General features: G+C 41.6%; 2 protein-coding genes across 2 annotated transcripts in view; both read left to right on the top strand.

Annotated features, from left to right (window-relative positions):
* Positions 1 to 13,418, top strand: tmem51b (transmembrane protein 51b). The gene is made up of 3 exons (XM_004068744.5): positions 1 to 289; positions 6,374 to 6,773; positions 12,086 to 13,418. Exons 2-3 carry the CDS (start codon positions 6,388 to 6,390, stop codon positions 12,534 to 12,536), a joined length of 837 nt encoding a protein of 278 aa, XP_004068792.1. The 5' UTR covers positions 1 to 289; positions 6,374 to 6,387; the 3' UTR covers positions 12,537 to 13,418.
* Positions 13,419 to 15,151: 1,733 nt separating this feature from the next.
* skib (SKI proto-oncogene b) overlaps positions 15,152 to 26,642 on the top strand; it is a 35,193-nt gene continuing 23,702 nt past the window's right edge. Inside the window, exon 1 of the mRNA XM_023954857.2 lies at positions 15,152 to 16,558. Within this exon, the coding sequence (XP_023810625.1) occupies positions 15,665 to 16,558 (894 nt within the window). The 5' untranslated portion in view covers positions 15,152 to 15,664. The remainder of the gene's footprint in view (positions 16,559 to 26,642) is intronic.

The raw sequence follows: 26,642 nt of genomic DNA, 5'->3' as shown, positions 1-26,642 counted from the left end.
GGGGCGGCGCTAGGACCCAGCAGCGAGCAGTGACTAACAGAGGGAGGTTTGTCTCCGGCTGGAGTCGTTCAAAGTTCTCCTCCGTGTCTCTTTTTTACCTGGTGCGCGGGACTTTTTTTCTTCGGAATTATAAAGCTGCTTTGGGAATTCTCAGTCGGACATAGAAGAAGCGCAGATTGAAAGTCTTTACTTTTGGCTCCCTCCCTCTGGTGGTTTTCCTGAAACACCTGCCCGATCCAGGTAACTCACCCATGAAGAGGGAAGTCCTTGGGCACTGGGCGGCGTAAAGGTAAGGCCCTATTTTAGGTGAATGAAAGCCGTTTTGAAACAGTTAACCATCGTTTTCTGGTTGGGTTTGGAGCATTTCCGTGAGGTCTAACGTGAAATAGTGTTGTGACTCTGGCTTGGGGTTTGGTTAATGACACAGGTATTTTTTATCATTATTGTTAATGACACAGGTAGTCCCTCTAGGTCCCTTCCTTCCTGTTTGGTTTGGAGCTGGTTAACTTTCACTCCAGTCGAGCTCTTTGTTTCGCAGTTTCCACTTTTCCCCTGTGTTGACCTGCTCGTGCTTTAACCAGAAAGTGTCATTTGAAGGAGTTGTCTTTTAGCCGGTGTTTAGTGCAGCATAAGCACTGATGTGTCGGGCGGATACGCCTCTGCGCACGCGCCTCTCAGGCCTTCAGCCCACACACACCTAGACACCTGGGCATTTTCCCACTACGCTTTGCGTGACACGCGCTTTTCTCTTTCAATCAAATGAGCTTTTAGTCGTTTTTAAGTGAATTTAAAAATCTATTGAGGAAAAAAGGGGGAAGATTGTCTTGCTTAGGTGATGAACAGGTGTTGGGTGGGTCTTAATTGTGCCCCTCCCCTGTCTGTCTATCGTTTTACAGTGTTTACCAATGGACGGCTTCCTCATTTAGGGGCTGGTTGGTTTCTGACAACTTCACATCTCTACGTTTTTGGGAATGCATTTCGGTTTCAGTTGTGAATGATCACAAGTATCTTTATAACTAAGCTACACGTCGGTTTCTACTGTTGTGTTGCTTTGATTATTATTATTTTTTTAAAGAACTTTAATAGTTTTGCAGCGTTGATTTCCTCTTTGTTTTAGCCTCTTTCTATGAAAGCATTTAAATAGGATAATTAAAATTTAAAGTCAGTTCCAAAAATGAAGCTGCATTCGTTGACTCAAAATTTAAAAAGAAAAAGCAATCCGCCAAATGGCTTTTTCATTATGTTCTTCAACACTGCTTATTCTGTCACTGAATTAAAATGATAAAGACACTGGTGTTTGAAATTTCATTTTCAAAGAGTTCTTTAGTAAATGTGTAGCAAAATTCAAATAGAAATATCTTATTTGACAATTAAAATTGATTAACAGAAATGCATTTTCATGTTCACACAGCAGTGTCATTTTGTTCTTCAACACTGCTTATTCTGTGACATAATTAAAGCAATAATGCAAAGAAGGGGTTCCTTTTTCGTTTTCACATCCACCGTGTGCAATGTTATGGAAGCGATTCTGTAGCATAAATAAAAGTAAAAGGCAATTCCAGAAATGCTTTTTCTTTTTCAAAATGAAGCTGCATTTTTTTGGCTCAAAATTAAAATAAAAAAGCAATCCACCACAATGCTTTTTCGTTTCCTTCCTCAACACTGCTTATTCTGTCACATAATTAAATTGATAAAGAAAATAGTATGAAATAGTGACGTCATCGCCCCGCCTCCACTCTGCTAATGCTCCATGTTAATGAATTTTGCTACAAATTTTGCAGGGTGGGTGTGAAAATGCAAATGCAATCCCCTCTTTGCATTTTCGTTTTAATTATGACACAGAATAAGCGGTTTTAAGTATAAAATGAAAAAGCATTTTGAAATATTGCTTTTTCATTTAAATTTTGAGTCATTTAATGCAGCTTCATTTTGAAAATTAAAAAACATTTCTATTAATCCATTTTAATTGTCAAATTAGACATTTCTAAATGAATTTTGCTACACATTTACCAGAGAACATTTTGAAAATGAAATGTCAAATACTATTATCATTTTAATTAAGTGACAGAATAAGCAGTGTTTAGGAATGAAACGAAAAAGAATTTTGGTGGATTGCTTTTTCATTTTAATTTTGAGTCAAAAAATGCAGCTTCATTTAGAAAATGAAAAAGCATTTCTAGAATTGACTTTTCTTTTTTTTCTTCTTTTTTTTTTTCTTTTTATTTGTACAATGTGTCTCATAATTCATTTCCACTCAGCATTTCCAGGGGGAGGCGGGGCGATGACGTCAGTGCGTGTTGTTGGTCCAACCAGCAAACGACAAACGTTTAGCATGGTGAACTCTGTGCTAGAGCTGGTTATGGGGCTGCAGCTGTTCTCTAACAGCAAAATCAGCGGAAAGCATTCGAAGACGATCTTCTTAATGTGCTTTTATGACTGCTATGATTATTATTAAGGACCTGCTCACTCATTTCTCTTATCTAAATCTGTGCAGCCAGTGCTTTTTTTTCTTGGCTGCAAGGACCCAGAAGAAGGGTTAGCATTAGGCTAATACGTGCTAACAACATTTAGCCTTAAATGAACTAAATGAAACTCCATGCAGGCAATGCTGCATTGAGCATCTTAGATGTAAATATGTGGGAATAAAATCAGCCTTTATTTTGTCTGGACACCACTGGAAACACAAATTGACATGATTGTTTACACGTAGGGGTGTGACGATAACCGCATCACCGCACGTCCCTTTTTGTTTGGTTCTGCATATAGTGCGTGATTTAAACAATAATAAACACATTCATCTTTACTTTTTCTGCGAGTCCTGTTTTCAAACTTCAAGGGCTTCTGGGGGAAAAAGCCTGCATCCTCCTGCACAAGGGAGGGACAGTCTATTATAAATATTATGGGGGACTTTTTTTGTGTGTCTCATCAACTGGTTGCCATGTTTCAGTACTTGTAATGTTTACAGATAATGTTAAATTAAGTACACACAAACACGGGCACAAAAGACAATAGTGTAATTAAAACAGTTGGAGTTAGTTATATTTTAATTGCAAGTATGCCTACCGGTAGCTTCATATGGTATAGGCAATACAACCTATGGCGGAGCTCAAGAAAAATGGCCATGAATTTAGTGTCTAAACCAAATACTGTCTCGGCTATTTGGACATACTTTGGCTTTGAGGCAGATGACAAGGCACAACCAGTGAATTTGGACAAGGAAGTATTGAACCTCTCCTGCGCTGACTTTTCTCTTCCTGACCGTGGTCGAAAAGACGTAGGGGAGATCCCCCGTTCGGACCCTCCAGTGCGGGCCAACAAAGAATCATTCACCGTTTTTCTGGGGGAAAACTTATTTTATTACGGTTCTTCTTCCCTGTAACATCAAACATTAACGCGCACCCCCAACCCTCTTGCGCTGCACGCGTTTTTCCACTCCTTCCACTGCACGCGCTCCCTCCTCAACTTACACACGCACGCGCGGTTTCAGCACACACACATCCTCTTTCTACAACAGAAGTTTCCGTCTTGCGAGGAAATATGACAATTTTACTGTGTTCTAATCATTCATTTCCATTGTATTCATTTCCATTACAAGCTGTGTGCGTTCTTGAGTGCGCGACACGTGACTCTTGCTGCTTCATCACAGCGGTGATCAAAAATCCCACACCGTCACAGCTGTACTCTAGATCAGTCGCTGTTCTTCTGGGGGAAACCTTTTATTACTGTTCTCCTTCACTCCGTAACACCAAACATGAACACGCAGCCCCAACACACTTCTACACACGTAACGCGTGGACACACATGCACACACTCATTCTACAACACTTATATTGTTAGTTCACTAGTTGGATAGTTAGTAGTGTTATTTGTTAATAAAGAATACTGCGTTGTAATTATTAATTGTATTCATCTGTGATTTTGTGTTCGCCGGTGGGGGGGTTAACCGCGACTCCTGCTGCTTCATCACCGTGGTGATGGAAAATCCCACACCATCACAGCTCTATTTACACGGTTCATCAGGACTGCCTAGCAGCATTTCCGCCTTAGTCCGAAGCTTCGGACTAAGGATTAATTTTAAATTTATTTTAATATAATGCTTTTTCATTGTAAACATGAAAAGGCATTTCTGTTAATCTATTTTAATTGTCAAATAAGATATTTTGAATTTAATTTTACTACACATTTACTAAAGAACTCTTTGAAAATGAAATTTCAAACACCAGTGTCTTTATCATTTTAATTCAGTGACAGAATGAGCAGTGTTGAAGAAGAAAAAGCCGTTTGGCGGATTGCTTTTTCTTTTTTTAATTTCCAGTCAACAGATCTAGCTTCATTTTCAAAATGAAAAGGCATTTCTGGAATTGACTGTTATTTTTAATTATGCTACAGAAATGCTTTCATACCTCTCTGCCGAGCTGTTGCCTTCTTTATGTGCAGATACAAGCTCCTGGGGGAGAGAAATAATTCAATAAAAATAATTCTAAGTAAAATATTTTAATTTTCAGTCTTTGTAAACAAAAATCTTTGTAAATTGTGATTTCTGTATAGGCAAAGTTTGGTCTTTATTTCTTAACTTTTTTAGTTTTTTTTTTGTTGTTTTTTTTGCTTTATCAAGCGTTGGAAAAAATAAACAAATGTTACAGCTGACAAGAGGATATTGCTGGCTTCAATTATTTATTTACCTGTAGTTAGTTACATTTTAGAGCCATAACACACCTCCATATTATGGAAGATGTTAAACAAAATATAAGAAAATATTTACAGTTGAATATGTATCAATAAAACACATCTATGGTTGTCATTCATCACGTGAAATATTTAAGCCTTTGCAGTTATGCTAGATTAGGAATATCCCAGTTTGAAAATAACTGGTGAAATTTCACTTTCTTGACAAAAAAGTTCAGCTTTTCAGTCTTTTCTTGTTTGTTTTCAGAGCATTTCCTGCCTTTACACTGTGCATGATAGCAGATTGACAGTTAATCTATTACTATGTATTGTTTGTTGTTGGTTTTGATAGACTTCTCTGCTGTCTTTCAGCTTAGACAGCCCAAACACGCCCCCATCTTCCATGTTGGACACATTTTGTCATGTTTTTGTCGTTGGGTGTTATGAAATATTAAGGGGTTGTGTGTCCCTCAAAATATGCATGTGTGCCAATAGTTGTGAGGCATGTTGATGTGTAGTGTAGCTTATTTTTTAAAGGCTGTTCTGTGGGTCAGGTTGGTTTTTTTTAAACCTTCTTTGGTTTAGATCCTTTAAAAAATGCTTATTTCCAGATATGTTTTTCTACAAGTTGATTTTTTTTCTTTTTACTTATTAAAAATGGATTTTATTTTGTTAGTTTGCAAGAAATGTCTAATACTTTTATATCAATTTTTTTAACTCTTTAGTGAAGCTTGTAATTGTTTAAAAAACTGTAAAATAACTTTGAACTTGTGTTTTGATGTTGGATTTTCACTGAGGAACAAAAAAATGTTGTTGTCTTTTATTTTTCTGTCATTCCTTCATCTTGTCTCTGCTTCGTGTTGAGACACGTGGGGGCTGCCCCTTTTTTCTTTACCTGTTTTCTCACAACTGCTGCTTTGACATCTGCTCACTCTGACGTGTAGAAGCTGACATGCTCTGTCACGGAAGCCAGCAGACGTGTTTCAGGGAAACTAGCTGCTAGATTTAAGTGTCTTAACATCTGTAGTAATGATATCCAGTTTACAGCCATAGTTAATCAACACGTACAACAATTTCTGCATTTGTGGAGATGTTCACTTAAGATCCACTTGGATGAAAATTGTGTTTTGAACAGGATTTTGTGTCATTTTACTCATGATGGAGGACATATGGAAAGAAAAACTGTACTTCTGATTAGTTCTTTAATAAAATTGTTGTGAATTAGGAGCAGATGGAAAAAAAATGCTGTTTGAAAAAGATTGTATTTCTTACCTAGAAAATATGCTGGGGAGGCACAAGCTCCCTGCTCCGCTCCATTCTGGTGATTAGACGGCTACAAGTGGATGCACAATTTTCCTCGTCTGAGCTGGCATGTGGTTCAACACTGTATAACTGAATAGCTGCAATATTACTTGCCATTTTTGTTGAACTGGTAATGCTAGGTTGGGGGCATGGAGGGCTGTAAACCAGGGGGGAAGTGGGTAAAGGGGTTAGGATTTCCGCTGCTTTGCAGACAGTATGTCCTAGAAAACTACACAGGTTTTTTGATTTGGGCTAAAAATGGCATAATCATAATTAAAAGACCACTGGAAATGTTTTTTCTATAGATCAATAGATGATCGGAGTGGGATTTTAAGTTTCATACAGTTTGGTTGAAATACAGTAATTGTTTTCTGAATCTTTTTTCGTTTTTCTCTTTTTGTACCAGCTTGTGTTGCAGGTATGTGTTCCAGCCGTTCTCTGTGCGGCGGCAACGACGGTTCCAACAGATCCCGTCGCTCAGACAGCTCAGGTGCAGGAGCCCACTATGCCCTCTGTGCCCTGGGAGTGGGGCTCATCGCCCTGGGGGTCATCATGATAGTGTGGACTGTGATCCCCGCCAACATGAACACCAAAAACACCACTGAATCTGGAAGCAACCCTGCAGATGCAGAACGCACTCAGTCGTCGTCCGTGGCATTGGTGCTCGTCGGAGTTGGGCTGGCTATGTTGCTTTTGTCTATTTGCCTTAGTTTGAGGCGCAAGAAGAGAGCACAGGCTGCCAGTAACCAGGCGGTGGAAACGAGCGGCCCTTTGATGAGCCACGTGCCAGGACAAACCCAAACAGAGTGAGTTTCATGTCATCCAACTGCCAGTTGAGCTCTAAATATAACTGCTCTTACGGGTGGATACAGGCTGTCTGCATGGGGAAAATGGACAAACCTGTACAAGGTACGCAGGTGACCTACAGGAAATGTCAAGGTCCTATCTATGGGCTCAGTGAGGGTTATGTCCATGCTTATTTTTTTCTATGGGCATGCTGCAGGCAAAAGATCATATGGAACACTTCAACAAATGCAAGAGGAATGAAGTAGGTGTGACGCTGGCATGTCAGATAGATTTGTGCGCGGCCAGTAAGGGTCCAGTACTTGCACCTTACTAAAGACTTGAGTGTGACATTAGGGGACCCTATGACATCATTACCCATAGGTCATAAGTGCGCACAACTTGCATTATCCTTACAAATACTTCACATTGCATTTACTACATGCACAACCAAGGTGCGTTCCATTTTTATGACATCACTTGAGGTAGCCATACCTCTTATATACTCACTCACACATACATATATACTCTCTCGCATGCATACATTCACTCACACATACATACATTCTCACCGTCACATACATGCATTCTTGCGCTCACATACATTCTAATAACATGTCTAATAACAAACTCACTTCAACATTCATTTCAGTTCAACATTTGAACGTCAGAATTACATTTTTATTAGGCATCATATGGAGATGCAGGTCCAGCAATGTTGTGTCTGTCTGTCAAAAGCCAGCTCTGGACGTCTATAGGCTTACAATGTGCATATTTTGTCCGCTATTTTATGGCCAATAATGACCTCATTCAATGTCCATTATAGTTTAACATGATACATAATCCAGGTATTTTTCACTGGAATTCTATTCAACCTGACCTGCAGAAATCTTCAGACCCATTTCCAGGAGGAAATCTCTGCCAAATGTGTTAGAAGACAATTGTTTGCATAGTCTGACTTTTTCCTGGACAAACTTATCTGTTGTCCAAAGCCAACCACACCAGAGCTGGGCTACCGCTGCTTAACTCTTCCCATACACTAGGTGGCGGTATGAACTTTTTTTCTTGAATTACCATCCACTAAAAATTGGAAAGAAGGATGTGGGAATGTAGTCTGGATTTAAAATAAATAACAATGTTTATTTAAATGAGCACTGTAACTTTTATGTATGGAGGTTTATCTTCTAATAGTTCGAACTACTTTTATTGTGAAAATTGATCATAAGTAAAATGAATTAGTGGTATTTAATTTTGTATCTGACTTAAAATATTACTGTATCACAGTTTGAATACAAACTACATGACTTCTGTATTCCTTTTAAACTGCTTCCTTTGTGATAGATGTAGGATAATGTAAAGTGGTCAATTTAGCATAAAGTATTTTCAATGTAGATGAGGGATGATTTAGTGTTTTTATGGTTACTAATATAGCTTATATTTGTATTTTAAAAAGGGTGAAAAAAAAGGTTTTAGAAATGGTTAACGGCAGCACTGGATTTAGAAATAAAAGCAATCAAAATCCAAATAAAGAACCCGAGGCCTGTGTTGCTCAGATTAAAACAAATATGTTCCCAAAAAGAAGAAGCAGGTTAAAATGACTTCACCTAGCCTACAATAACAGAACTGACTGATGACTGTAAAAATAATAATTAATTAATAAACTGAACACAACAGTTATATAAAAAATAAAAAAAAGATTAAACATTAGTGTTTGGGTCTATGAGGACTAACCAGAAATGCACTTTTAGTATTCAGTATTTTAGTATCTATTAATTAAAAATGCTGAAAGACTGACGACGAGCTGAAAAAGGATATTGTTTATGCCTTTTTTTTTTTGCATTCGTAAACAATTAATGTATATAACAAATCATTATTGAGCAATTAGTCTGTAATACGAGAGTTACTGAACACGTAATAAATAAACATAAATCCATTACACTGCTTGGTTTCAGAAAAAAGTATATTTTTTTCCATAAATCATTTACCTTTGTAATGAGTTACTGTTAACACTGAACTCAAAGTCCCATTCCAATCATCTTTTGATCAACTTTCCATTGGTGGACACAGATATCACAACTCACAGTTCGGATCGTGTCATTTTAGAGTCATGGTTCGGATCTTTTTTTTGGATCGGTAAAAAAGTCAGAGAAAAGCCTTATATTTATTTTTTTTAGAAGCTCCTAAACATATATTTATATTAAAGCCTATATAAAAATAGATACACATACTGTATATCATATCACAAATTTGCTAATTGAGACCTACATGTATAAAGACGAAACACTACTGACATCTAGGAACTTAACCCTTGTGCTGTCTTAGATGACCCCACCCTTACTTTGACGTGTTCTCCCTACCATGACAAAGGTGGATAAAGGTGGAAAGATTTCATGTAATCCATGGACACCAGTGAAGATCACAAATCATTGAAGAAAAAATGTTCAGCGCACTGTCTAGTGGGTCTAGATGACCCCACTGCCAACGTTAACGTGCCTTGAATAGCACAAGGGTCAACATATTCCTATGTATAATAATGCTGATGATGTCCATATGAAGAAAGTGCATTCTGGTGCATTGCAGCTTCATAAAAGCCAAAAGTATATTTATAAAGTAGGAGAAGCTGGGATGTCAGAATTTACAACTTTAAGTTCTTTCACGATGTCCCCTGCAGCAATAAAACCCCCTCTCCCTCGGTACAGACACAGCAGCATCTAGGATAACAAGTCTTCAAACTGGGTCAAATCGAGATGGATGTAGCGCTCTAAGTGGCCGTCATTCATGCACTGGGAGAGTGAATGATCTCATGAACACAGACGTGGAGACGTGTTTACCAATCTGTAGCACACGTGTGTGCCAAACCGTGGCTAGTGATCTGTACGGATCAGCTGTGATCCGTTGCACTCCTAATTGTCAAATTGATCCCAGTAGTCTTTTAATTATGATTATGCCGTTTTAAGTCTAAATTTTAAAAAAATCTGTGTTTTTCTACAACTTAGTTTCTGCAGAGCGACAGGAGTTCATTAGACCAGTGTTTTTCAACCAGTGTGCCGTGGGAGATGGTCTGGTGTGCCGTAGGAAATTGCCCTCATTAACTGATCTAAAAACATTTACCATCTCCAGGATATCAGCTCTGTGTTCATCCAAACGGGTCTTGATAAAACAAAGAGTAGTTAGGAATATGAAAAATCGTAAAATACTTTTTTCTTTGTGTTTATTTGATTCTATTAAAGACATTTTGATAAGAATGACGGTACCGCGATTTAGCCGTAGCGTCAGCTGTTTTCGGAAATGTCCAGCCATTTAACTGTCTCCACCAAACATTCTTGGAGGCTCAATCACATGTCATGAATCTGACCAATCAGAAGTGGTTAAAGTCTTCACTTCCTTGTTCCAATTCTGCTCATAAAGTTGCTTAGATCCAACAAAAATACCAGCTAAAGCTCATCTTTAGCGATGTAGCTTTCCACAGGATCCGGTGTCAGACCGTGGAACAAGTGAAGAAAACCGTGAAGCTCAGAGACGCTAGTCTGTCTACGTTTGGCGGCAGTTCGCACTCCATCTCCCATGATGCATTGGGTTAAAGTGACAGCATCTCAGCACACAATGAATCTTCGCTGTTTAACGTCTTGAAACCACAACGAACACGCATCAAACGGTTTTTAAATCTTTTAACTTAACTTTTATTACATCTTTTAGAATAAACAGCTTCAGCTTTTTCTGCCACAATTATCACAAAAATGCATGTGAGATTGCAGAGGGGCTATAGATCAATACAGACTGAGTTTCTCTGAGTGACTGAGTTTCTCCTTTCAATTTCTGGATGCTGGTGTGCCGCGGGATTTTTGACAAGGTTAAAGTGTGCCGTGGCTCCAAAAAGGTTGAAAAACCCTGCATTAGACAATTTAGTGTGCAAGCTGAGCTTAAAATGGGGAAAACTGTGATATTTTTATTCCTTTCAAAATTGAAATCAACAAAAGTGTTCAGATTTGAAAAGAAATGCTAACCCTTTTCCACCAGAGCTTCATTACTTCTCTCTGCCAATCAGCTAATTCAGGTTGATGGAATACGCAGTTACGTTCTGTCAAAGAGCATAGTAGATATTGACAGACGCATCTCCAGTGTTGCTTAAGAAAGCAGCCAGGTCCTCTTGAATGGAGCAGAGCAGGAAGCTTGTAGCCTGTTGGCTGTAGATTCTATGTTACAACTTCAATCTTTTTTCTGCTCCTGATTTGCAACATTTTGAAAAAAGAAATGCTCGGAAATACAGTTTTAATTTTAAATGATATTACATATGACCCCCATAAGGGAAAAAAACTACAAGAACATGTTGAAAACGCCAAAAGCACCTTTTTTTATTGGAGTGGGTCATAGTTTTGGGGAATTGTTGCTGTTCTCAATAGTTTTGAACCAGGGGTCGGAGCGTGAACCATAAGTTATGTTTGGCCCGCCTCCTGCAGGTTGGCCCACACGACTGTATAAGATACCTGGCCTGAGTAAATGTGATCTCACACATAGAAAACGCCTTGCTTCAGCAAAATGAAGCCAATTCATTCCCCATTTTTCTAGGCCTGCACAATAAAATCAAAAATTTATCGTTATCGCGATATCAAGCTGTGCAATTTGCAATGGTCGTTTGGAGTATAATTCTTAAACTGTTGCAGTGAAATGAAAATTATGTTTGTGGTTGTTTTGCTATTTGTTCATGTATCGCAAGTTATATCGTCATTTTCCTCATATCGTGCAGCCCTCCATTTTTCCGTGATGTTGACGTCACCATGTTGGAGCTAGATGACAATGATTGGTTTAAGTCGGTCTGAGTCGGCGTCTCTATGGCAACTACTGTCGCCAATCAGGAGTAAGCTTGCTTGAAGTCCACACCCCTTCCACTGAAAGAAGCTCAGGAGAATCTCAGAGATTTTTAATTAGGCATCTGATTGTTCAGTTTTATAGCTTGAGATTAAGAAAAACTTTGATGGAAAAAAAATAGGATTAGCAAGAGAAAGATATCAGAGCGAGAACAAATACGATGACTGAGTAATAGCTGTTTTTCTCTATAGAAGTCTGTGGGATTTTGGCTTTCTGGAACCAGCAGGTACTTCAGGGAGGGGCCACTCAGTCCAGTTCTCTTATACAGTCAATGGTCTGCACAGCTTGTTAAATCTCATCCTATAGGAATTGTTTCAGGTTAAACGTGTACACTGGCGTGGTTTTGAGGATGTAGTAGGGCCTTAAGTTGTTTATCACAAAACGATAGAAATGACTGTCAAATGTTTTCCTAAATGTTGTAGTTTGCAATCCCTCTTCACTAACGTCCATCTCTTTTACCATCTTCCAGAGCTGTAGACCCAAATGCGTACAATGTGCCAAGTTATGATGAAGTTGTTGGAAGCAACAACTTCCCTGTTCGCCAGAGCAACCTTCGACAGAGCACCTCGCAGCTGCCGTCCTACGAGGACATCTTAGCTGCTGTGGAAAATGAGGAAAGAGCGCACGCACACCAATCCACGGAGGGCCCCCCTCCCACTGATTCCACGCCAGCCGCAGACAAGCCCGCCTCTGATCAGGCTGACCACGCCACCCTCGCGGCAAACCCTAGTTTGCCCACCCGCAGCTCCAGCCGGGCTAGCCGTCTACTGCGGCCACTCCGAGTGAGGAGAATAAAGTCGGACAAACTGCATCTAAAGGATTTCCGCCTCCAGATCCGCACCCCCACACAGAACCCAGTGACAATTGAGCCCATCACTCCACCCCCCCAGTATGAGAATAAAATGCCTGAGTTTCAGTAGGAGCCTTTCTAACCCAGATGTCTCATTTTATTAATACTCTTAAAAAAAAGGAGTTTAAGAAGTGTTATAAAGCTTAAAAGACTGTTTTCAGAAGAGCAGGTCTGTTCTGCATGTTGGAAGCTGTGCAGACACTTTGAAACCAGGATTCTTTAAGTTCTATCTGAATGTTTTGTGCAGAAGCTTGTGTTCTGTCTATTAAATGTGTCTAAATGTCTTATTAATGTGTAGCATGATTGGTTTTTAAATGATTTTTCATTTTTGTAGGTGTTTTAATGACTTTCATCATATCAGATGGTGTCCCTGCTTTTATTTTCACAGCTAATTGGAATTCATATACTTGATGAGTTAACCTTTTATTTTCACAGGTTGAACAATTTTATATCATATTTCAGCATTCAAAGAGATAAATAAGGAATTATTTGTGGTTGTCTTGTCCCGTTTTTAACAATTGTGTTTTTTCTTGTCTTTTTAAACCTCTTTATTTTTCAGAAAAGGCTTCCTGTTGCTCAGAATCTAACAGTTCAGAACTAAAGAGGTCCCCTAAACAGGTACATCAACGCTGTGTAATAAAATCTAGCAGAGGTGCTGCCAAAACATCTATGATTCAGATTGAAAGTTTCAACCCTCAGTTCAGAAGTTCTGAGTTCAAAGTGGGCTCATTACTTATGCAAAGGAGAAATTGAGTTTTTAATGTTTTAGTTGGAAATAGAAGTGATCTAAGGGTCCAAAGCATCCTTTTTGATCATCTGTGTTGGACTGCTTTAGATGTGTGTGGTAGTGAAGTGAACATTTTCCTTTTTTTCTTTTTTTTTGCCTTATTTGTTTTATGTATTTTCATGTTAATATTTGTCTTGTTATGGTAAATAAATACTTTTGAAATAATTTTGACAATATTTTTGAATCAGGTTAACCAAAATTGAGCCTTAATCCCATGTTGGTTTTATACCATTGTGATTGATTAACCTCTATTTTCTATTCTATTTTAAGTTTATTTATTACTATAAATTATTAATATTCATTATTACATAATTATTGCAAGAAAAAGAAAATGTCATAAAAAAAACAAAAATAATACATTGGTTTTTCAAATCATTTTTGTTTTTTCTTTTTTATTTGTTAAAAAAGATGCAAATAAGGCTCCTGAACACTCCCTGTCCGTGTGGTTATTTCTGTCCGGCACAGTGCTGGACCTCTGACTCTTTTTTTTTTCCTTTCTTTAATCAGAAGAATTTAAATCTACCAAATAATCAAGAAAACATTTACAAAAACCTCCCAATTGACACAAGTATTGCAAATCACAATGAAAGATTTAACCTGCAGGCCAATAAATGGGGTCTGCCTTTCCCCTTTATTTCTCACAGGGATCCAAACCAGCAGACTTCCACAAAACAAAGAAACTATCAAATCAGCTTTACATTTAGCGCCCTCTATTGGTAAAAAGTGTGAACCAGATCTGCATTTACAGTAGATCTGTTCTCAAAGGCCACTCTGTACAGACTTCAAAAGTATTGGAATTGGGGGTGGAACGATTCGTTTTAGCAACAGTACCTTTCTTATCATTTTTGTCTGAAGCTCCAATTCATAGTTGAGATTGATTCATTTCGAACAATCCGATTCACTGATCTAAAATAATCTAAAAGAACTTTAGCCAAAAATTCAACCAGTGATTCAGATAAACACCAGGGTCCTGAATAAAGTGAATATTTGCTCTAGACTCACTAGGTTAAGATCCTGTGAGTTCTAGTTGGAGAAAAAGATAAGGAGACAGAAATTTGGAAAAAGAAATCAATCCTTAATTTAAATTGTAAGCATGAAGTTGAACATGCTTATAGGAAAAAAAACATCGGTTTTGGTGAAAAGACCAAATTTCATAAAGAAATTGATTATTCTTAGATCATAATTTCTAGTTTGTACATTAATAAACCTCCAAAGTAGTATTGGTAAAGGCCAATAAAACCTTTAACATTCTAATTATCAGTTTTTACTTATATTTTCTTACCACCTATTGGGAGTCTGTAGTGATGAGGGACTGCATTTTAGCTCTTGGTGCTATTGCTTACACATTCTATTGATTTGTACCTTTATGCATTTTTGCAGATGCACAAATTCAAAACAGCTTTGAATATCTCAAAGTAACTTGAGTTGTGGAGGAGCCACCACACTCATGCTCTGCCTTGAACACACGTGCAACTGAACAGGACCAGCTCTGCACAATGAAACAATTAAAACCAGACAGGAAGCTGTGTGTTTAGGCTGCACAGAAAGGTTTCTAGAAGGGCATAACGGCTCTGAAACTAAAGGTTTGTATATCCATGCATGGATGAATGAGAAGTGTGTGTGCGGAGCTAGACATCCCATAATCCGGACATTAATATAAGTGCTGCGGTCAGTATTGATTTGGTGTGTTTGGAAGCTGTAAATTCTTAATGCGCTCTTCAGATCCAAAGAGTTCGCAATTAATAAACAATTGAAGCTGTTTTAAGTGTGGAACCCGGATGGATTTTCCGTCCAAAAAGTGCGCAAATGTGCGGAGTTTCTACACTGGAGGTGGAGAGTTTGTGTTTATATCCTCAGGATCAACTTCTTTCTCCACAGCTCCACCCTCGCCTCGGTTCAGAAAGGCTTTTTTTTTTTCCCCTTTGTGCAGCTGCCCTGTAACAGGGGGAGGAACCGCTGGCTGAGGGAACAGCCAGCCCGGGGAGTCAGTCACATTCCTGGCCGGGATTCAATGACTGAACCAGACACAAACAAACAGAGAGGGAGAGACTCGCACACTGAGCGAGTGAGTAGGGAGTCAGACTTGTGCGCCAGACAGAGCAGACCGAGCTTATTTCGGGCGCACATTAGGAGTGCGTAAAACCGCAGGAACACTGAGCAGAACTGGCAGCCCGGTGAGCGGACGTCGGACCAAACGACTTCACTTTTGGTGACTTTATTTGCGCGTATTTTTGGGGGGAAGCGCCCTGTGATTGCAGCAGCTTCGCGACACTCGCTTTGCTGAGCAGACGCGCAGAAGCTTTTCTGCAGACATGGGAAGGCTCGCCGCCGCCGGATGCTGACGCCCGTTCCGATAATTTAATTTCTCCTTTCATTTTGAGTTTTGAACTCCCTTCTCCGGCCAATACAACATGGAGGGCGCCAGCTTCCAGCCCCATCCCGGACTTCAGCAAACTCTGAAGCAGTTTCATCTCAGCTCCATGCGCTCTCTCGGCGGCCCCGCGGCGTTCTCCGCTCGGTGGCACCAGGACGCGCTCTTCGGAAAAGATGGCAAATCCGCGGAGATCATGCTGTCCCTGCCGGCTCAGACCCCGCCGGTGATGTCCGGGCCACTTTTCATCCCCTCCGACCGCTCCACGGAGCGGTGCGAGACGGTGCTGGAGCGGGAGCCCATCTCCTGCTTCGTGGTCGGCGGGGAGAAGCGGCTGTGCCTGCCGCAGATCCTCAACAGCGTCCTGAGAGATTTCTCGCTCCAACAGATCAACTCCGTGTGCGACGACCTGCACATCTACTGCTCCCGGTGCACCGCGGACCAGCTGGAGATCCTCAAAGTGGTGGGCATCCTGCCGTTCTCCGCGCCCTCCTGCGGGCTGATCACCCAAACGGACGCGGAGCGCCTCTGCAACGCTCTGATCTACGGCGGCACCTACCCGCCTCACTGCAACAAGGACCTGGGCTCCCTGGAGCTGGAGCGCACCGAAAGGAGCTTCAAAGTCTACCACGAGTGCTTCGGGCGGTGTAAAGGTCTGTTTGTTCCGGAACTGTACAGCAGCCCGGCCGCCGCCTGCATCCAGTGCATGGACTGCAGACTCATGTTCCCCCCGCACAAGTTTGTGGTCCACAGCCACAAGAGGCTGGAAAACCGGACAGTCCACTGGGGCTTTGACTCCTCCAACTGGCGGGTTTATGTGCTTTTAGACGCGGACTACACCGACAAGGAGGAGAAAAGTCACCTGGAGCAACTGCTCAAAGAGTTAAAAGGAAAATTTGATCCGAATGGGAAACTGTCCAGTAAAGCATGCAGAGTAAGTCTTTTCCATCTAAAATTCATTGAAACGTCTGCCACTTTTGTCTGGGACGGTTTGTTTGGGTCTAAATGTTGGCAGTGAGACATTTTCTTCCAACACAAAGCCTCCCACACTTGATGAGAAGAGTCCCCTTCCACCCCATCACATGACCCCTCCTCAGGGGTTGAGGGCATCCGCATCATGATGAAGCAACTCAATGATAGATTTTATGAGTGTGAGAAAGGTGATGGGGGGGGCAGGGAGGTCCAGGAAGGGGTTCAATGACATTTGGGATATGGAAATGGAAATGTGTGAGATGTGTGGGGGTGGGGGGGGGGGGGGGGGGGTTGTGGCTGCTCGCGTGGGTCAGAGAAGCTCAGGGCCAGAAGAGGAGGTGGCTGGTTCTTCGTCACAGAGCAGCTGCTATGTGGGACTCTGATAATGAGTGGATCTCTGCATGCATCACCATGGCGCTGCTCCACTCCCCACACGAGCCAGAAAATGTCTCATGAAGGGAACGCTGCATCCCTAAGAACAAAGTAAGAAAAACTCTGAAAAGGAAACGCTTCCTTTTTCAATATTCCCTACAAAACTGCCCATTTATGCAACTCAATGCTTCCGACCCTCAAAAAAAATCCACGTTTATTTTTAAGAATTGCACCTGGGGTAGATGACTTCCTCAGTCAGGACTTCTGGATGTATGGTTTGAAAGTCATATGTTTCCTTACAATGTGGAGTTCTGCCCCGACAGAGTGTGTGTGTGTGATAAAGTGTGCATCATGGAGGCAGATTGGCAAAGGGGGCAGTGCATATTGGCTGCAGTTCACTGTCAGTCGTGTCCCAGTTAGCAGACAGGCCGGGTCCTCGGGGAGCTGCACACCAGCACTCTCCCATACATCAGCCTGACAGGCCAAGCTGCTGAAAGGCCGGACTGGGACTCACAGGCTGCGTCTGGCTCAGCTTACCCGTGAAATGAAGACACAATGTTATCGGCCTGCCACAGTCTCTCTCTTATGTCAGGGTGTTTTATTAATAAGAGACAGGTTACCTTGTCTGCTTGTATCATCTGTCTAGACTCCCTCCTGGCGTGCAGATACACCGTTGTCAAAAGTTAAGGATCACCGTTGATGCAGCATGTTCACTAAAGCTGATGGTTTTTGAAGCAAATTTCAATAAAGTAGGGGTGTAACGATTAATAGACTTAATCGATGAATGGATTTATATTCCTACGATCCAACCAGACTGATCTGTGTTAATTGAATCGACTTATACCATTCTAAAATCTTTTCGAAATGAAATGAATCGATATTGGAAAATGCTATTTGGATTCAGGGACGGTAGGTTTATTTTTACCATGATGTAAAGTGCATAAACAGCAGACAACACATATTTGATGTCAGCAAAAACTGATCAGTCCATCATTCCAGTCCATTGTGTGGAAACACTTGTTTTAAAATGTTCCCTTTGGATTATTTGGATGTGGAAAAACAACAGTGGGCTGAACTTTGGGAAACTAAAATGTGAATGGATTTACCCATTAATACTTGTACATATAGTTAATTTACATTTGATTCTCTGGAAAACTTCCCCTGTTCAGTACCAGGTATTTCCCTCCGAGTCACACCGGATCAATTTTAGGTCAGTGAATTGGATCGTTCCAAATGAACCAATACTGACTCTAAATTGTATCATCAACCAAAAATTATGATACGAATGGAATCGTTGTGAAAATAAATCATTACAGCCCGACAATCAAGTTTTACATTGAAGATGCAATGCATCCCAAATGCAGAAGGAGCAAATCTCAGCATTTGGCGATTTAGCTGTTTGCTTTATGTGTGGACGAGGGCAGATTGCAAAGAGGACACCACAGACTCTCCCATTCACAAGATGTAAGGTGTGTGAGCCAAGCCTTGACATGTGTTGTCAAGGGGCCATGACCTCTGACCTTTCCCCAAAGACAATGACCCAGCCAACCCCCATTCTTTTCACACCATCCAATCACGTGCCGTTGTGTCCAGTCCACTGGCCAGATGGCTTCTGGATAAAGGATGGGGAAATATACCCAACACGTTCTTAACTCTCTTTCCAATAAAAACCTTTCTTGATCAGTTTGAATAAAAAAATTGCTTTTTTTCCACTCTACTGTAAAAAGTATTCCAATTTTAAGTCTTATTCAAATGACTTGCTCCAGTGTGCTGACCTTGTATTCATTCATATATTAACTTTTCTGATTACCATGGAAATCTTCAAGAAAGAGGATTGGAGTTGAAAAAAAAATCTCTCTGGTCAAAGTCAAATACCTCTGAGCATTAAACTGTAAAAAACAAAATCCCCAAGAAGTGGGGGCAGCGCGATCAATCATCAGTCAAAGGCAGAAGGAGGCTCTGGAGAACAGCATGGACCCGTAATAATGAAGTTGGATATTAAAACCAATCAAGTGAGGCCAATTTATGCCACTCCATCCCATTGTTCTCCTCACTCCATGCAATTAGCCTCAGACCTGAAGTAAACCAGCGAGTTGAAGGTTAAATGATGCTGTAAAGTGATTTTTTTGGGGATAAAAGTTTATTCTCACCACCTCCGACCTTTCATACGGCGTTTTGCTCTGTGAGTGTGTGCGTGTGGGTGCCTTTATGTATATCGAGTATACACGTGTGTTTGCATGTAAACAGGCAATCTGGATCAGCTGTATGAGCCAGATTAAAATGAGCTCACTGCAGGCTCATTTCCATTCCCATCTGTCTGCTGACCTCTTCTAAGTCCTGCAAGCTGACATTGCTCATCTCTTTGGTCCTTGATGGGTCTGCTTGACCCAGCCCACACACAAAGGCATCAACCCCACCTGCTGCAGAATTCAGATTTTGATTTTTTTTTTTAATTGTCTTTTTTCCCAAGCCAAAACTTACTGTCCTTTTCTGATTCTCCTGCCTTGAAGAAATGAGTTAAGTCCCATCAACCCCCCACCCCAGTCAGCCCCGCTGCTGACTGCTGGCCAGAGTGTTGTGGCCAAAGCAGAAGCGGTGTGCTGCGACCAAGGGGGGTGTCAGGAGATCCCAGGGGTTGTGGCCTTCATTCTGCCAGTGATGACCCCATGTTTAAAGGTTGTCAGCTGGGGCTCTCTCATGGGTAATGTGTGCTAAAGACTTGCCGCCTCCTTTGTTTGAGCGCCGGGCTTTCAGAGGCTGTGAAGTGCAGCAGTCTCTTTGTTAGTGCCTTGTTTTTGTGGGTGCTGCATGGACAGGTCTGTAACCTCCAGCCTCTCTCAGGGGGCTAAATTCAGGCTTGTGAATCTGCTGCGACGCCAGTCTGTTGGTCAGAAGCTCAGAGACAGATTGGAGCTAGTGGTGCCGTCTGCAGGGAGAAGCATGGAAAAATCCTTCATTTATTAGGTTTTTTAAACAATATTTGACATTACCTACTTTAGAAATAAATAATCTCAGAAAAATCAACTAAAAGGATCAAGTTTGATACATTTTATGTTTTTAAAATATTATTGACATAAAGTTAACATACAAAATGGATTCTGCCAATAAAAAATCATCAAAATTATTAGCTTTATCAATACTTTTAGCATCACAAAGAGCTTTAAACATTCACAAGTGAAAATCAAATCTTACTTGGATGTATTTTTAAAAAGAAAAACAGAGTCTCAGTGTGCAGGTGGCAGATGAGTCAGCACTCAAAATTAAACACATTTTCTACATTGGTCAAAATTCCAAGTGACATGTTAAATAAATCAAACTCTGAATTTTTATTAAAGTCATTTAAAGTCCACCTATGACAATTTTGTAAAACAAGAATGTTGCCAGCGTTTTTTAAATGATGATTATGAAGTGTTTAACCAAAATCCCACAACCCAAGTGTCTTTAAATGCCTTATTTTATGTTTATCTGAAGCCTCTGTTACCAAAATCTTCTCTATGTGGGCGTGGTCATTAGTACTGAGCTAAGTAGCTCCGCCCCCAACCCCCCTCTATGCAAGCTGCGTCTTGCATGAGTGAAGAGTTTGACACAAGGGGGGGAGGGGGTTGAGACCAACTGACAGTCTCAGAAACGGTTAAAATTGTTGAAATTATTTGCACAGCAAATAAAATGAAACGACAGAAATAAATAAATATTCACACGAAACGTTCCGAATACGTGCGACCAGTGCTGAACTTTTTTCTTAGCCGCACGGACCCACAGGAAGGGTTAAGTTTAGGATTAAGGTTAAACTGCGTTCACATCGAACGCGATTCGCGCGGCAGAGGCGGCCAGTTTCTATGTTAAGTCAACGGTACAGACGCGATCTGAGGTCCAGCGGCAATTTGAGCGATGGGTGGAGCACACTGGCAGTAGTGCGTTTGGTACCCATCTGAACCAAATCAGCTAACAGTACCCACTACTGTTGGGCGAAGGCGAGTACACTTTGGACAGTCTGTCCGAAGGCCGATGGCACCAGATAGTGACCTGCTGTGGGATGAGGAGCTATCCTGCTTGGGCCTCCTGGACTTTATGATATTTTTCTTATTTTCATTGAGGCAATAATTAAAAAAAGGTCCCCTGATTTTATTCTTGTTTTTACCCCAACAACAAAATCCCGCCTTGGACGCGCTTAGAAATACCAATGCCATCTTCTCTTCTCCTGCACCTGAGTTTGAGCACTGTGGACGGGGCAGTTTAGGGACATTGTGCAATGCGCATGCGCGTTGTGACATCACAATAGCTCTTAATTCAAGCCGAGCGTCTTTGAGACAAAAAAAAAAAGAGCGTCTTTGAGACAGTTTGATTAACAGCGTTTTAAAAGGAGATATACTCAGAAACGCAAAAATGAAAGGAAATTTTGTTACATTTGTTCTCTTTGATAAGAAAAATGCTACATGTACCTTTTCAAAATCTTAACAAATATGATTTTCATCAGAGGGGGACTTTAAAACTATATTGAGCTTTATTTACCTTGTTTTGACCCTCAGCTGCAGTGTCCTTTGTTGGTTTTGTTCTTGTTACATCATTTGGGTAAAATAGGAAATTTGCCTGGAGACATTTTGATGAACATATTTAAAATCAGAAGCAGCATTTTTAGCAGTCATCCCTGGGAATTTCCCAGGGATTGAAAATGAAAGCTTTTTCTCATTCAGCTATTTATCTGGTCGGATTGTTTGATCAATTTGAATGTAAAACCTGTGTTCAAGCACAATGCAGGTTGATTTCTGAAATGGATATTCTCAAATAAGTGTCAAAAACGTTTTTTAGCTTTTTTGATCCTGTCATCCATTGCTTTTCTTTATTCAAACTAGTCAGAAAATGAAACATTAATGGCAGCAAAGCCTTCAGACAAAACATGGGAGGTGTTTCAGGTTGTTCTGTCTAGCCTGATTCTGTCCCTGATCCGTTCACGTGGATGGCGTTCTGCTGCTCTCTAAGCCTCAGTGACACAGCATAGCTCTAACGTGTGAAGGACTCCTTGTATAACTCAAGGAGCGAGGGAGGATGATGATCAGTGTCGAGGAGTTAGCTTGTCTGTTGGGCTGTTGGTGGCAGAACAGATGCCCATATTGAGTTTGTGTTATTCCACAATCATCATCAATTCCTCCTCGATCACCTCCTGATTTCCAGCCCTGTGATTAAGAGTCAGACCCATCTGCTGCATAGACAGGAAATCCTGGAGTCTGCATCTGCTGCTCGCTGAGCTACTAAGCTGCACTCAGGGGGCTTTAAAGTCTGATAATCCCACATAACTCCTGGAATGCAGAGACCATAGCGCACATCAGAACTGCCATCTTCTGTAGACAGCCACGTCAGAAATCCAGTACGAATCAGACGTCGCCCTACAGTTTGTAGCAAGTCCCTCTGGAATTTTACAATTAGCGTTTGAATTGGCGGTACAGCAGCAGTTCGGTACCACATACCATTTGCAGGTGCTGAACTGAAGAGTGCAATATTTGTCCCTTTACATTTTCTCCCGCTAACGGCCTTGAGCTTCGCAGAACTGTTAGACCACATTGGAGATGTGCTAATGGAGCTCCAGCCAGAGCAGAAGTAGGCCCTGCTGGTGCCATATGACAAATCGGCATGCTGCTCTCGCCTACAATCCGCCCACCAAACACCTTCAAAGCTATCAGGAGGATTAGCTCACACAAGTAAACCAAACAGACTGCTCAGTGTTCAGACAATATTTGGGCCAAACTTGGTCATGCCTCCTGCTTTGATAGGACGGCTAACAGATCAGACAAGTTGAGGTACGGTCGGTTCACTTGCAAGTTAGCGCCATTCCAGGTTATTGCACAGTGCTGAAGGGGAAAAAAAAACAGAAGGCTTCAAGGATTTGTACCATGCCGTTGCTGTGTGGGATATGCATATTTTATTTCAGGATTAGGATGGTTTAGATTAACTTTGAATTTGCTGCTGAGTTTGGGAGATGCGGGGGAGACACAGTGGGGTGCGAGTGCACTTTGGTCTCAGAGTTCAAGTCCAAATCAATTTGGAGTATCTTTCTGCATGTGGGCAGGTCTGGACCGCAGCATTTTTAGGCCTCCGTCAGACTCCACACTCACTCCAAAAGGAATCATCCTCAGTCAGAGTCTGCTCTCTGCGCCTGTGATTGGAGGGCGCCTGTGGTTGCTAAGCAGAGCTGCTCTTCCTGTGCTAAATAAGAACTTCATGCTCTGTGGCTGATGGGCTCAAAAGTGCGCCAGAACACACACACACACACACATGCAGTGCAGACGCACAGACCTCACGGTACAAAGAGTTGTTACAGGTCAGAGACCTCCCACTCCTCCAGTCACTGCCACCTTCTTTCTCTGTGACCCTAGCACTGGAACTCACAGCACTCACCTCCTCTTCTTCCTCCTACCCTCCTTCCTGCTTTGCTTTCTCCTCCTCCTCCTCGTCCTCCTCCTCCTCCTTTTCCTTCTCCACTCTGCCTCACATTTCCCAAAGGCCAGCTCTGTGCAAAGCCCTCCTCTCCATCACCTGGGACCTTCCTGACTGACACCTCCTCAACTGTCTCTCACCTCCTCAGTTTGATGCCTCCTTGACCTTGTAGGACACATGCACAGAGGTACCGACACAGGCTCTCTTCCTGTCCTCTGCTGAGATCTCCTACTGCACTCCCCCTCACACTGTATTATACTTAGATCTCCACCTCCGCTGTAGTGAGCACATGCTGCACGAGTCTGTGGCCTACATACAGTGATCTGAACATGTTTCACTGTTCTCCAGTGATGTGAGGGATGCTTGTCTTCTTTTGCAAGGGTGAATACTCATCATCCATCCATAGGTAGATACATAGTGGCCGCATATTTTGTCAAAATGACCTAATAACCATCCTCAGTTTCTTGGTAAATGCACAAGAGGGTCTTTTTTTTTCTTGGTTCTCTTTGCTATTACAGAATGCCTATCCTCTTATGTATTTGATGTGCCACCTGAGCATTGCATCTCAACATCTGCCTCTCAAAGCTTCAAACCAACTACAACCAAATATTTCTCCAAACATGACTTTGTGTGGGTTTAGTTCAGAACTTAACTGCTTTTTTTCCCCCCGTTCTGAACTACTGCAAGCTCTTGTGCGAGCTTCAGACCAGCAAAACATGCTTTCTGCAGAGATGTAGCAATGCAGCATTGTCAGCAGACATGCGTGTCAAATGAATTCAGCACAGCTGTCTTAGCAGACTCTGGAGTAGGGAGAGAACCTTATTTATTCAGTATTAGAGTCACCCCAGGATCTGTCAGTCTTTGCCATAGCATCATATGGTCAGGTAGACCCTTTTCCCTCTATGTGACCTCATGTTAATAACCAGAACACACCGCATCTCTGCAAACACCGTCTGCTAAAGATTTGGCCATCTGCCCCAACCAAGACTCAGTAAAAAACTCTTTCTTTGTCTGTTGTTCTTTAAAAAGACAGGCGTAAAGAGGAGGTTTAATTTCGCAGTCCAAGCCACCAACTTGGCCCCTTTTGTCTTTTCTGCAGGTGTCTTGTAGTAGCACATTTGCCCGCTCTCTCATGGTGGTACCAGCCTGCCTCGTCTGTGCTTGTGGCATTGACGACACACACATCCATGACCTGAAATAAAGCAGGCCTACCCTTTATCCTATAATGAGAGTACTATTAAAAGCCTTGTGTCTTAAGAAGTGCATAGCCAACGTCAAGAAAAGGAAATAGCTTCGCACACATCGTCTAAAAAAACCCAAAGCAGCTACTCAGGCTCTTAGGAAAACTCGTAAGCACTCTCTCCGGTTCTGTTGTGGTTCAGATGTCTCCCAGTCAGAAAAAATCACTGATTTATTTCCACAGACCATCAGTGCTCCACTGACAAATGAACCTTAAGCGTTCATACTGATTTTCTCTTCAGCCAGGCATGTCCAAAGTCCGCCCCGTGGGCCAAAAGACACCTGCATTTAAATTTCAACTGGTCGGCAGGCTCCTGTCTTAAAATCAGTAATATTTGGACCCCAGCATTTTCAGCAATTGTGTACAATTTCTTGATGTTGATGGGCTAAATTGTGTTTTAACCCGTTGTAAACCTGTGGCAACACTGTTGTGCGACCCTCCTTTGACGCTTTCTAGCTTATTTCTAAAATGTCAACTGGACATAGAAAAAGAATAGTTGACCACTTCCAGGACAAGTGGAAACTGGCATATTTTTTTAGTGAAAAATGAAACAACTGTGTCTGCCTAATATGCAAAGAGACTTTGACTGTTTTCAAAAAGTTCAATATATCAAGAGGCCATGCTAACTTCTAGGGGTGTAACGGTACATTAAAATCTCAATTCGGTTCAGTTCAGAATTTCATTGGGCTCTGTTTGGTACATTTTTAGTATGTTTTCGGTACAAAAAGTCCCCGTTCGGACCCTCAGAGCCTCCAGAGCGGGTTAATAAAAGAACCAGTCTCCATTCTTTTGGAGGAAACCTTTTTTATTACTGTTCCGGCGAACTGAGCAACACACTCTTGCACTGCGTGCCCCCCCCCTTCTGCACACGCGCTAGCACCAGCTTCAGCACAGACAACATAGTGTCTCGGCGGAAACTCACGGTTAACATTAGTTCCGCCTCGGCGCAAAGTTAATACATTTGGGGGGGGGACCCCAAAAAACCGAAAACTGAAACGGTACAAAAGTAAACTGAACCGAAATTGCCGTACCAAAGCGTTTTTGTACAACTATGTGTACCATTCCACCGCTACTAAATACAGCTACCTGACTGGGAGTGAACGTTCACCAAATTGACTGCAATTTTGGTTAAAAATTGTGTTTTGATGACATGAAAAGTATGCCATTGCAATAGCTCATTTGCATTTAATGTTATTAAAATAGTTCAAAGAAAGTCAGGCTAAATTGTGGCCCTCAAACATTCTCACCTCACTAAATCTGGCCCTCTTTTGAAAAAGCTTGGACGTCCTTGTCTTAAATGATAAGTTTAGAAAAGAAAAAGGCAATTTCTTTTACATGTTATGTGCTTTTGTACTGGTGGGAGGTAGTTTGGTTGGAGCGCCTGTCCCATGTGGAATGTAATCCTGTGGCAAAGACAGGACATTGTTGCTGCACTCATCGTCACAAAGATGTCCATCTCTACACAAACATATTTTAGTCACCCCTTTTAGCTGCTCAACTGTACAGACTGCAGTAATAATGAGCCCCTCCAAAAAGATTAATCGCCCTATCATCATTGCATCTCCCTGGTTTCTCTGCTTTTGTTACTGTGCAGGGTGTGCTAAATGGGATAAAGGGGCTCGGCCGGACACGGGGGAGAGTGTGGCTTTTGTGCTGCCGGCAGGTGCACCGGAGTGACAGTGGGGTTTTTTAGGGATGCATGCAAACATGCATACCACATGCGCATGTGCGCAGCTCTGGGTCTGTCTGGACGCGGAGGGGTGTGTGCACCATGAGTGCCGCTGAGATACACCAGAAACTTCCAGAGCTCGACTTGAACCCTCAATCACAGGCCTCCTTGGGGGTTTTTTTGCCGTAAATTCTTCAGGCGAATGGTTTTCTCTCCCCTTCCTCCGCCTCCTCCTCCTTTTTTTTTCTGCTCACATCTGGTGAACAGCACTAGCACCCCTGTCATCTTTTACTGCGTTGAGGTCATTTCCACCCTGTCGGTAAAGTGGAAACACAT

Source organism: Oryzias latipes, chromosome 5 (genome assembly GCF_053564925.1).
Source record: "Oryzias latipes strain Hd-rR chromosome 5, Olatipes_Hd-rR_3.1".
NCBI lineage: Eukaryota > Metazoa > Chordata > Actinopteri > Beloniformes > Adrianichthyidae > Oryzias > Oryzias latipes.
Note: the sequence above shows the minus strand (reverse complement) of the source record. Positions and strands in the feature narration are given on the sequence as shown.

Bases quoted from the DNA above. Each gene is read 5' to 3' on its own strand.
- tmem51b (XM_004068744.5), top strand. From the start codon at position 6,388: ATGTGTTCCAGCCGTTCTCTGTGCGGCGGCAACGACGGTTCCAACAGA. The intron at 6,774-12,085 runs GTGAGTTTCATG...ACCATCTTCCAG, and splicing joins CCAGGACAAACCCAAACAGA to AGCTGTAGACCCAAATGCGT.